Source organism: Larimichthys crocea, chromosome VIII, assembly GCF_000972845.2.
Source record: "Larimichthys crocea isolate SSNF chromosome VIII, L_crocea_2.0, whole genome shotgun sequence".
Classification (NCBI taxonomy): Eukaryota; Metazoa; Chordata; class Actinopteri; family Sciaenidae; genus Larimichthys; species Larimichthys crocea.
The window spans coordinates 11,540,404-11,553,596 of NC_040018.1; the positions used below are offsets into that span (position 1 = coordinate 11,540,404).

The 13,193-nt window shown below is 39.9% G+C and overlaps 1 protein-coding gene across 10 annotated transcripts in view; it reads right to left on the reverse strand.

The window, feature by feature from the left end:
- Positions 1–13,193, reverse strand: part of tjp1a (tight junction protein 1a) — a 109,254-nt gene that overhangs the window by 72,478 nt on the left and 23,583 nt on the right. For all 10 annotated transcript variants that reach the window (XM_027280997.1, XM_027280998.1, XM_019260743.2 and 7 more), the window contains exon 2: positions 3,813–4,026. In XM_027280997.1, the coding sequence (XP_027136798.1) occupies positions 3,813–4,026 (214 nt within the window). The remainder of the gene's footprint in view (positions 1–3,812; positions 4,027–13,193) is intronic.

A 13,193-nucleotide genomic window follows, 5' to 3' on the forward strand; every position in this document is an offset into this window, starting at 1 on the left:
TTATCGCACAAAAATAGCTGCAAGTGAAAGAAAGAAAACACTGCATTATGAAGTAGATCATTTCTTTCATCTATTATTCATGCTTCAGTCTTACACTCATGGACATCTTGTGATGGTCCACAGCAGCGTAACAGAATGAAAGCTAATGTATTTGTGTAATATGCCTTGAGCATCCGATACCATTACATGTAGTGAGAGCTCGGTGAGATGAAATAGATACTGAGTCTGTTTTTAGCCTGCATCTTCAATATTCTCGATGGAAAAGAGGGGGCCTAATTGAGAATCAATGCTTGAGAGGCACATGCAAACTTGGAACTCAGCTAAATATTGTAGAAGACATGTTGTGCACACATTGAGAACCACTGACACCATTGTACTGGTGCCATATCACGTTTAAGACTGTAAGGAGGTTTACTTCAGAAGGATTTCACAGGTTCTCTTGAGGCTGTGTTGGATGGTCTAAGAAGCATCAATATGGCTCTGACAGCTTGTCAACAGTGATGATGAAATATTTTCCACAGTATTCATATCAGTTTGTGATTCAGTTGCTGACAGATAAAGAAAAGCAAGGCTTGTTCAGGAGGTGAAAACAAATACAGAAGTGATAGGATACATTTCCATAATTATTCAAGCTTGAACACATATAAAAAAATATATATATTTCATTTCTAGAAATGAATACTCACTTTTTTTTTTTTTTTTTACAACGGAATTTTTCATTGTCAGAATTTCTGTTGAGATATGTATATTTGCTTTCTGCATGCCGGAGTCTGTGCAGAGATTTACACACAGCCAATGTGGGAAGAAACATCACTCTGTACACATTTTATGTTTGAAATAATGTGTACAGACAATGAGTGTGAACAACAGAGAGAAATATAATCTATACTCAAGTAAAAGTACAATTACTCAAGTAAAAAAAGCACCTGGTTAATAAATTACTCAAAGTACAAGTTTTTTTTTTTTTAAGATAATTTTTTTCAAGCTTTATTTTTGACAGAGACAGCTGAAGGGTGACAGGAATGTGGGGAGAGAGGAATGGGGAATGACATGCAGCACAGGGCCGCAGGTCAGAGCCGAACGCCGGGCCACTGTGGCAAGACTTCGCACATGGGGCAGATGTTCCACCAACTGAGCCGACCGACACCCCTACAAGTCACTTTTTTAACATTCATCACTGCAGATATGTCAGTAACGTTGCATTATGTTGGTTAACTGCTTCCTAAGTCACACACCAAGAAAAGTTTGTGTCATTATCGTTACATCAAAAATTAATGTTCTGTATGAAAAATCAACATAGCTAACATTTGCAAACAACATTTTTATCTACAGTGTGTGCAACTTAAAAGCTGAGATCTCTGTGTTTTTCAGGAGGCACAGCAAAGACTGTTTTTCGGTATAAAAAGTGTGGCCAGATGTGGCCAGGGATTGTCACTGGAAGCGGCTTCTTGTTCTGGGTTTTGCTACATCATCATTGTATCATAGTGAAAAGACAGTTGGTGCTTAGTTTTCTTTCAGGCAGCTGGCAATGTGGCATCTGCAGCAGAGGAGCTCCTCACTGTGAAGACCTGCCAGTCTGTCAAGCTACAATAAACTGCCTGTACTCGCCAGTATCATTAACAGTGACAGTAACATAGTTATATGTGACGCAACAGCAACTTGTAATTATCACCATGTCAAATACAATATACTCCTACAATAACATATTCAGAAATGTGTGCAAGACTGATGATGTTTTCCTCATAAAACTAAGTTAACTTAAAAGTCTTTGACTTTTGTTTAAGTAACTGCTTTGAAAAACGACAAGCAAACAAACAACTGCATTATTTTACCTGATTATAAAAAAAGTAGAAACTAATTAAGTTCATGCATATGCCGCATATACATATATACTGCCAATGAATATGACATATTTTTACCCTGGTAACAGGGTTGCTATAGTTGGACAACTCATCTCCCACTCAACCTAAAGTGTACCACGACTTCAACAAGGTTGATTTTTGTAGATGACATATCAGCAAAGTCACATCTAACTTTCATTTACCATCTGTCTCTACAGCTCAACTACAACCCACCTCTGCTCTTACTTCACTCACGCCTGTAAAGATAACAACAACAACAACAACAAAAACTCTGACTCAGGCCAGACAGATCACTGCCAAGTATTATGCATCGGAGCACTCAAGGTTGTTTTAAAAAATCTATGAGATATTTTCGTCTCAGTCTCAAAATTAGAAACTGACAGGAAACTCCATGCCAGCAGTCAATCAAACTGACAAACTCGGTCAAGCAGATGTGTAGGTTGTCGATGCTGTGCTGTGTCATCTCTGAACACGTCCCTGACTGTCACCCTCCCCATCCTGCAACTTCCTCTATCCATTTCCAACCCTACATCACATAAATAATAGATTTACTTGTGTGAACTGCAAATGTTGCCTCTCTTAAACGTAATCATGACGACTCCTGATCTGATGACAGGCAGGCCGCTGTGGAGGGGAAGAGAAATGACTCCTTACACAGGCAGGCACACCAGGCAGCTCCCAATTAAGGCCAGCTCAAATACTGAACAGCCAATGAGTACACACATACACACAAATACACACTGCAGACTGTTGACATGAAGAGGAAGAATGGGGGCAGATGAGGAAACATCACGCTGTTAACATTTATTAAAGGAGACATCTACAGAGGGTCAAAACATAAAGAAAGTAGTCAGGGGAGATAGAATATCTCTATCTCTAGTAGTGCTGTGCAGGAGAGAGATTTATCTGTCTGTGTGTCCACTGTGGTCTCATGCCACAAAAAAGACAGCCCTACCAAGCATGCATTAGTAGCAGGTTGGCATGCTTTTACATCATAAACCGTTGGATGCTTTCCCAGAAGCCACATCGCTCATAAACACACACACACACACACACACACACACACAGGTACGCACACAAGCACACAAAGACAAGTACGCATGAGTTGACCGCTGGAGACAGTGGGCCAAACGCAGTCCTCAGCTCAATGGACAATCCCAGAGTTAGTCAGGGTTTTTAGGTCCAAGCAGCTTAGCCAATCATTTATCAGATTAATACTTTTCATGAGAATAAAGCAGTCACAGAGAGAGAGACATATGGAATATGTTAAACTGTGCTCATCTGAAAATCAAAGAATATTGCCTAAGCAGAGTCGTCCTGTGTCTTCATGTGTGCGTGTGCCCATTAGTGCTGCAGCCTATGTTAAATCTGAATGAAACCATTGGGAGAAAAAAATCAGTCTGGTATACTCTGATATTTATTCAGTGACTGTAACGTAGTAAATGCAATCAAAGCTTATATTTAATGCAGGACTATCAAATATTGTTGGAACAAAACAATGCTGTTTACAGATAAGGAGCCAGTTCCTGATTGTTAATAGTTTAAATCTGTGGGTTTAATTAATCGAAAAATGTGTTCTTTCAACATCTCTCTGTCTCAGTCATGAGACAACACACAAACTCCAAAGAAAAAGTACAGATTTTGATAGTCGAATAGTTGTTTGAACATTTGCTGGACCAGTCTCTCAAATTTCAATTACTGAATGCTTTTCTTTGACATACAGGGCAGTGCACAGAACATATTTGGGTTTTGGACTTTTGGTTGAGTAAAACAAAATATTTAAAGAAGTCTGCTTGAAGTGTTGTTGGAAGTTATAAGAGAGATCTCTCTATTTTCGGACATTTTATAGACCAAAACTACAAATCTTAAAAATACCAAGCTGATTAATTGATATTAAAATAATCATTAGTTGCTGCCTTAGCGTCATGCACCTATGTGTGTGAGCCTTACATTGGAGTCGAGCAGGTCCATGCTGTCCAGGCTCTTGCTGCGGTGAATGCGGCCTTTGATGCGACGCAGAGAGGGTTTACCCTGGCTCATGGGCAACGAGAGGGTGGAGGTGGCAGGCATTGCCATAGCACCAGCGCCACCTAAAGCACCTGTAGGCTCATCTGAACACCCGGGAGCACCTGAGGGGGATGTTTCTCCATCTTGGGGGGTCACCCTGCAACAGAGAAGACAAAGAAACAAACATGATTATAAATGATGCAGGCGCCAGCAGAATAATTCATGATTCTCAGTGATTGAACATCTTAGATCTTTGTTTTATGCCACAGCCACACTTTCCCTACACTTGTAAAACCTGGTTACCCATTTCTATGAAACAAGGTTTCTTCATGCTTGACATGACATTAGTTTGCTACAATATTGTGATGTGATATTATGTCTAGGTTGCGTTTTCAGCTTGTTTAGTCAGTTACTGCATATAAATGTACTGTGTGTCACCTGAATGCAACAGTACATTTAACTTTAAGCTTTCATGAGCAGAGTGCAGCCTAGACAGTTTAATTTCACAGCATCGCCAGCTTTAATTGATAGTACAAACGAATCTGAGACTTCTGGGTATGTCTTAAAGTCTTGACTGTGCTCTTGAATGTTGAAAATCTTGTGGGCTCAACAAGTTGATGTCTATTAAACACCAAACAATTCACAATTACCCCATTTTCTCACAAGAGCAAGCCACGCTGGACATAAAGCTAACAGGCCTTGCTGCATATCTGAAGGAAAACGTAAAGATGCCTGCAGGATCAAGTGACATAACTTTCCTTATGCTGTCTTTACTTTATAAAGGACATCCTCTCCTGTTGGCTGTAGTGGCATTCAAGCAAGTGTGAATAATTGGGCTGAATGTCAGCGGGTAGCCTGCAGATGGAGACTAGGTATGGAGCATCCACTTGTCTTCTATTATTAAGCCACAATGAAGCTGCTTTGCTTCTTACATGCATGGCTGCAAAGAGAGGGGATTTCCAAGGTAACATGAGGTGAATGACCTGTAAAAATTACCGCTCATTCTAGTTCAGTCAGTTTGCAACACCGTGTTTTAAAAAAGCTAATAAAACACAAAACAAGTTTCTCGAAAAGGGAAACATTTTGAGATGGAAATGCATATTTCTCTTCTATGACAGATGAATTCAGCTATTCTGATTATCGATGAACCTTTCTGGGTCACTTTTCAAGCAAAAATGTCAAACATTTTATGTTTTTCTCACTTTTACATGACTATAAATCAAATATCTTTATTTTTAGTTTTTAAATAAATAATCATTATAGCTAGCTCAGCTCGACAGTGCATTCATAGTTCGTAGCATGAAACCTTTGAAAGAGACAATGGATTCCTTTTTGTACTTGAGATGTATCATAATGACAAGTCATCAGACAGTTCAAAAGCTTGTATAAAAGTATTAGAGAGTGTTAAAAATGATGATACATGACATGACCTACTGACAGCCTGTCAGTCCCTCTGGGTATGCAGAAGGCTGGAACACATTCACAGGTTTTTACCAGGCTGAAAGGACTTTTAGTTCAGTCACCAAAAGGTTGAAACCCCAGTATATAAAAACTATAGATGTGGCATATTCAACATGCATGTATAGTTGCTCCATACTATCCACTCCCAAAGGCATGTTTATATAGAGATTTGAACACAACACTGAATGTATAATACATATATTCAAGGTTGGTTTATTTTTCCTGTTTTCAGCCACGATAAATTGAATTTAGCCACTTGCAACAACACCTTGCAACCTACTGATTACTGTTGGTCCATAAAACCACACTCAGATATTGGTAATTCGGACAGAGTTAGCAGGATAAATGGATGCTGGCCCTGGTTCTGGGTTAGTATCTGCCATGTCTACCGATACAGAGAATGCAGATTTTAAACGTTGTGTCCTTTATTTCTTGACATGCTGTATGTTAAAAGGCTTCTCTGCTGCTTCACGTGGTCAATAAATTGACACTTGGAAGGCAGTGTGCTTCAGTGACGTTACTACAATACAATAATGCTGACTACCTGCAGTTAATCACTTGTTCAAGTATTGTCACAGCATGTACGGTAAAGACTTTCTACCTGCCTTTAGAAACTTGCTTGACTACTCTTCATATACTCAATAAAACAGAGCTAAGATTTGTTTGTTGACAGATTACAGATTACAGAATACTTTCAAACTCTGTGCAACAACACCACCAGAAGGGGATCATCAAAGCTGTTAGTAATCATCCTCTGGGGATCATGAATGTCTTCACTAAATTTCCCTTCAATTCATTTAAACATTACCTGTCATTCAAATGAAAAATAAAAAAAGTAGTTTACTGCTCTGCATCTGTCAATAAACCCAGATGAACAAACCTCTTAACAGTCAGACAGTCTAGACAACAGTTTTTTTAAAAATTACAATTTTCTAATATACATAAGTACAATTGCTCATGCAGACAGTAAGCAGAGCCTCTCAATCCCTGTCCTCTACCGTGACCTGTGCACAACGCCCACACGACACCAAACACAGAATCTGTCACTGTAATCCCAGTGTTGCTTTTACAACGGGATTCCATTCACACATCCAGCAGCAGCTTATGAAGCTCTGCAGGTTTTAACAGCACTGTTTCTAAGAATGAGGAGTGCTGACATGCACTGTGTCTGTGTGACTTACGAAGGGCAGTTTACGATGTTTATCCTATACTAATGGATAACATCATTGAAGAGAAGCAGGTGGACAGAGAAACAAACAGACATGGACTATTTGTCTCAAAGATTTCATACATCAGTGTTTCTTTTTTTGTTGCTATGACACAGTAAAGATGACGTAGATACGAGTGCACTAGTATGGATCGTGAGTAACTGAGGTGAGTAAAGAGTAACTGATTCAACAAAACCCTTAGAAGAAGTTAGTCCATATTTTTTTTATTCTGGTCTACAGCCAGTATAAACATCAGGATAAAAATATAACCATGACTGCTCACTTTCTGCTTTCTGCCTCTAAATGATTTATTATCTGTGATGTTGCAGAATTTTAGGGAAATATATTGAGGCATGCAAGCCAGTAGATTAGACACAGTCTGGCTGCAGACAGAAGTTAGTTTAACTTTTCACTGCCTCTGGAGAAATATGGAGAAATTCACAAACAGGCTGAAGTGCACTCGCTCACAATGCGTACCCAAAGTGACCCCTTCATGCAAACAACAGACAATGCTGGGATCTTACGGCACTAAAATAAAGCAATAACAAGACACATTAGACACTGTCTCCAGTGAGAGGTGAAGTTTATGAATATTAGATGAGGCTTCAGCCCAAAATAGAGAATCTCCCTGCCCAGGATTTAAGAGGTCATTGGCAAAGCTTTACAGATTACCTCATCCCAGAATCCCAAGCAATGTGTAAACATTATCGTCTAATTTTAGAAAAAAAATCATTTGTTGATTGACTGAGAAATGCAAATCAACAGAAAAGCAATCTTCAATTATGTATATATATAGGTAGAAATGAAAATATGATACAATTACAGCAGATCAAGTAAATACATGAATGAGAAAGCAGTTAGTTGTTAAAAGCCGTTCTGGAGGTTTCAGTCATATCAAATGAACTTCATCAGCAGTTTGCCCAGTTGTCATAGGAGTGTAGATTTTCAAATTTCTATTATTTTAAAGGAAAATAAACAAATATATAAACAAATACAGTGCTCACTGAGGAAACTGTAGGAACAGAGGCTGACAGGAATGCTGTTTATGAACACAACTTCTGTTCTTAGTGCTCATTTCTGAAAATGAAAGTCAGGTTATATGACCCTAAAACAGCCACTGCAACCACAGTAACCAGTTGATTTTAATGGTATTTGTTTTATGAATTCCAAATTGTAATGGATGTATTTTGAATATTGCATAATTTGCCCACAAAGATTACAATTTAGCCCATTTCGTGGATGCAGGTTGCGGAGCTCTCACTATCTACTCGACCAAAACCTGGAGAAATCAGGTTGAAATCCAGGTTGAAAAACACCAGTTCCCCTTGAGGACCTTGGCATAGGGAGATTTTGTGAAAATACTGTTTTCATGGTCAAGAACAAACCTTCAGTTTAACCACCCTGTTCTATGAGTGTTAGATGGTTGAGGGGCTACCAGGGTACATAGTCCTGCTACCTCAGAGGTATTATGTTATGACAGATCTTGAGATGAAGAGCACTTTGCAGCACAATAGGTTCCGCTTAGTGAGGACTACAGGGACAAAGGCAGGTGTGTTTCATCCCCATCCTGACACTTCTACCAAAGCAGCAAGCCTCCCAGGCACACACACACCCGCAGCAGAGACATGATCCCAGCACAGATTTCATGTCCTCCCCTGCCCAGGTGGCTCTCACTGGAGAAAAATGTCTCCTCTTAACGGACTGTGCTCCGACCAAAATGTTAAACGTTCTGATGGGATGCCTTTTGATCTTGAGATTGCCTTCCCATCGGGTGACAGTGGTGCATCTAAAATAGCTCCACTGACTCTTCCTCATCCCTTTTTCTATTCTCAGACCTTTTCAAAGAAGCTTTTGTCCAGCCAGCATGTCAGTCATTTGTTCTATTTCCATATAAACTCACATACTTACCACGGCCACTGCACAGGTGGAAGAAATAAAAGTTAGAGTGGAAAGACATAGAAGCAGAAACTAAAGGGGACAGGTGAACAAAGCATGACGGAGCTTGAGGCTGAGAGGCAGAAGTGGAGAAAAAGGAGCCAAGAGACAAAAGGAGGAAGACTATAATGCAAAGGGACAAAGGACAGAGGGACATTGTCAGCATATGGCTCAGAGGTCATCCTGACTGCTTCATAATGCCTGACTGTTTAGCTGGAAGTGATGGCAGTCGATGAACATGCATCGTTCTGCTCACGGGCACCTTCCCCTTCATACTTCAGGGGACAAGTGGTGACAAGAGGTGCATGACACATCCTACTTGATCTAGATAACGTCAGTGACACCCCCCCAAAAAGAAGAGTAAAGCAAATGACTAATATGTTGGCTGGCTAAAAAAAGTCCCTGTAAACATCTGTGAAGAAAGAAAAGAAAAAAGCAAATATATCAAAGTATTTTTATTTACTAGTTGCAGGCTATAAGCCCTTTTAAAGCCACCTGGACAGACGAGGACTGAAAATCTGTGGCCAGATCAAGACTCTGATTAGGCCAGACACGCCTGGCAGATGGACAGACCAGATTAGGCATATAGACATGTATCAAACAAGGCGGGACAACGCTCATGTCCGAGCGCTGTCTCACTCCTGCAGAGAGGAGGGTGACAGGCAGGTCAACGGCTGGTTTCCAAAAACATGGCTGCTCCCAGACATCAGTACAAAGTCAACTTCAGGGCAAGTTAAAACTCTGCTGAGAAGACGAGTTGAGCTAAAGTAGAAAGTAGCCTGAGATGCTGCCATACCCACTCTGTATATCATACATGATCCCACATTTCATACATTTACTGTATATAAATATCAACAACCACAGGAAGAAGTGTTAGTGGTAATAAACACGTCATATTCATTGGTTTGAATATGACAATAAACACTAATGTCAGGGTGCCTCAGTGTGCAGAGACACACATCAACCAACTGTATTTCACTTACAGTATCAGACCCTTTTCCAGACCTTCACTAGAAGATAATAATGTTACATCATATTAATATGTAACACAATATAAATCTGCCGAACAGGGGGAAGGAAGTGAAAATACTTTGGGATCTCTGTCAGACAACAGTGGATCCCCTCTGCTGTGTCCTTCTCTATTTGCAGGACGGCAGTGATGGATTCCATCTTGTCAGCCCCCTGTGAGCCATCGTGACAGTCAGGAGTCACCAGAGGCCGAGAACGTGTGACTCACAGATTCTAAAAGTCATTGCTGCTCCGCGTCTGACTCTGGACTCTGACTGGAGACGATGAGTCTCTGATAGGCCTCTGTTACCATCACTGCCGCCAACAGGCTCTTTAAGCGGCCATTACCAAACCCTTAGTGAGGCTCGACATTACACAAATCCAGACCTGCTGTGTCTAAGAACTGCAGTCAGACTCAACGAGGATACAGCCAGTGAGTTTTAGATCAGCAGCACAGATCTTTACTATTAGGAGAGTAAGAACATAACATCTTCAATAGAGCAGCAGTACATTTGCACCAAGTCGTAATAATTAGGTACATTTCTTTTCAATACCATAATAACAGTTGTATATAATGCTTGTATGTTAAATGGCAAAAAACCTGATTCTTATTCTGATAAACATGGCTGGATAAAATACAGTCTAAACTTGTAAAAATTGTAATTTTGATTAGGAAATATCAGAGAATAAGTAAACAATAATAAATCAACAAGACTATGAATCTTACTATCCATTTGCTGCCAACTTTTAATACTTGACAGGTTTCAGTACTTCTAATTTGTGTCTTGACACCTGCAGAAAAATTGAAAAGTGCAGTTTGCATCCAAAAAACCTTCGGCAGCACGTGTTTGTCAACCTCTACGCTGTTGTTTTCTGTCTACCCGACCATGCTGGCCTAGCGTCCCTGTACAGTGAAAACAAACGTGAATCAATAACTGAAACATCCTCGTCATCATTTCGATCCTGTTTGGGAGCATTTAGGTTTCTCCGTAAATTATGGCAACACTGAACAGCACTGGACAGAAACTGTGTTGATGTCAAAACATCAAACATGTTTTTGAAATCATGCATTGTGTCTGTTTATTGACTGTGCAACAAGTCTAAATCTCACCAAAACTGACTTATGTTTTAGATTACTCACTGGATATAAATGTTTTCATGAAGTTTTACATAGATAACTTACTTCAGTATTAGGCTGGGTGATGGGATGAATAGAACAGATGTCCATCTCTTTGGCAGCTTAAATCCCCAATGAAATTACAACATTTTACCACCCACTACCCTACCTGTGGATGCTAGGACTATGTGGACACCTTTATGGAAAACCTTTGACTACTTCCACATTCAACTGTAGTCATTTAACAGGGCGAATATTATGGGAAAAGTACAATTAATCTGCAATCAAATTGGACCTGAAAAGCTATAACTAACCCAAACAAACACAAAGATACACTCACACAAACACACCAACAAATACATAAACACACACCCACAGGATGCTAGGAGAGCGGGTGGGGGTAAAGGGGTGAGCCATGAGTCAATAAACCCTGTGTAATCTGTTCCCTTTAGTGGCATAAACCATCTGAGAGGAGATTACATTCGTTCTGCCAAAGTAAGAACATGCGAGTTCCTAATGGACAGAAGCACTGAATAAAAGCACAGACACACAAACATGTGTTCACCTGTACATATATACTCTATAAGGACTGCCCTGACATCATGACTCATAGTTTTAAGATCAGGCTATATGACTTTAGATCAGGAGAGACGAGAGAGTGGAGGAGAAAAAAAGTATTTGCATGCTTTTCAAAGGAGTACTGATTATCATGACAGGCCCACCATGGATTTGGGCTCCTGCTGAGGTAACTAATGCGCATTGTCAGTTTGTGTGAGATTACGCATCATGGCCTCCATGAGTGGAACTAGAAGAGTGGAGGGGGTAAAACAGGAGTTGTTGAATGTGTGTGTTTTTCTTAAGAGCTGGGAGGGAGGACATGTGGACAGGCAAATCAGGGGGCAGAGGGGCTGTTGCGTGTGTGTGTGTGTGTGTTGGGGAGGGGGAGAAGGGACGCTGACTTTATGCATCATTAAGCAGGTGGACTGAGAACACCAGGCAGAGCTGCCACTGTGGAGGGGAACAGAGGAGACATCTGGCACACAATCCAGGACGATACACCCACGACCAGTTTAAACACACGTCATCCAGCTAATTATTATTTATGTTTTATCTCAAGCTAATTACAGTGACGTGTTTATTAAAGATGACTGTGTGTTTTGGATAATTACAACTTGTTTTATGCATTGACTTGAGTCTAGATATACAGTAAAGTCTATTGTTACAATACTCAGATTATTACAGTTAAAAACACAACCAGGTAATCTGAAATTAAATATGATGGATTTATCTGGCTATACACTGTAACTTAACTAAATCTGGTGATTTTTCACTGACAAGATGGCCGAATTATGACAAAGACATGACAAGGCAAGACAAAGACTTAGTACCTTCTCACTAAGGTGACTTACTGAGAAAGGCAGTAAGTCCCTAAATACACAAGGATCTACCAAGATTGTTGTTTTCAGGGAAAATCGTAGCAGTGCATACAGTAAATTCAGCTTTCTAGAAATGCTAAAATGATTGCAGATGATCTACAAAGTATGTATGTACTGACTAAATACATCTTGAAAAGTACCTGGTCAGGATATGCACTTTAACTTTATTGAGCTTAGTTATGAAAAGAAGGTAATCATGTTTATGTACAGAAACAACAAATTATAATTGGACCTGCATCATCACCCATGTATAAAATGCTAAACACATAAACATGTAGCATTTTAAATATATTGGTCATGCAGTGACACCAAATTAATTTTGGGATAGTTTATTGCACTGTCGATGCATTGAACCACTCTTCACACATGATGGATGGATGGGAATAGATTTTTAATCAAGGGGGGAGGGGGGTCGAGTGTTTTGCAAGATCATAAAACCATCTGGCGCACAACCACCTCCTCATCTATACTCCTCATCTGCTGCTAGATAAAATTAATGTCTCCCGTCTGTCTCCCTGTTTGGTTCGAAGAACAACTACACCGTCCCTCTTTGTGTTTTTTGCTAAATATCATCTTGCTCCTGTATTTTTTTTACTGTAACTCTTACCAAAGCTTGTGCAGTGTCTTGGATTTCACCTTCAGTATTTATTTCTGCATCATCTCCTGCACCCTGACTCTAAACACAACCTTATTGCATGGTTGGAGGGATCACCAAAGTATACTGGCATCTGCACCCAAATCCATTTGAGGACAAGAAGCCATATTCAGTTTTGAACTTAGTTAACTAGAGCCTTATTCAACAATATCTAGAATAGCATTGTCATTGTATCTTATCATGTATATAGCTTTAAACTGCTCCGGTTTCTTGTTGTCTTGATGTTTGGATTCTGTGCATGTGCCACATCACAAATCACATGCAAAGCAGTGCCTTGGATAAAAACTGGGGTGACATTAAACTAAGATTTAAAACTGCAAGGAAATACCCATGACCTGTGTTTAGCTTTGTGGTTAAAAGGTACCACACATCTGGATATAAACCTGACTATCAAACAACTTGCGTAAGCTTGGATTATGATTAGTATCACCTCAGTCTGGGTATTCGCTGGGTAACTGAGTTACTTGAGTGCATGCAAGTCTACCTATTCCAAGCTCTGACTTC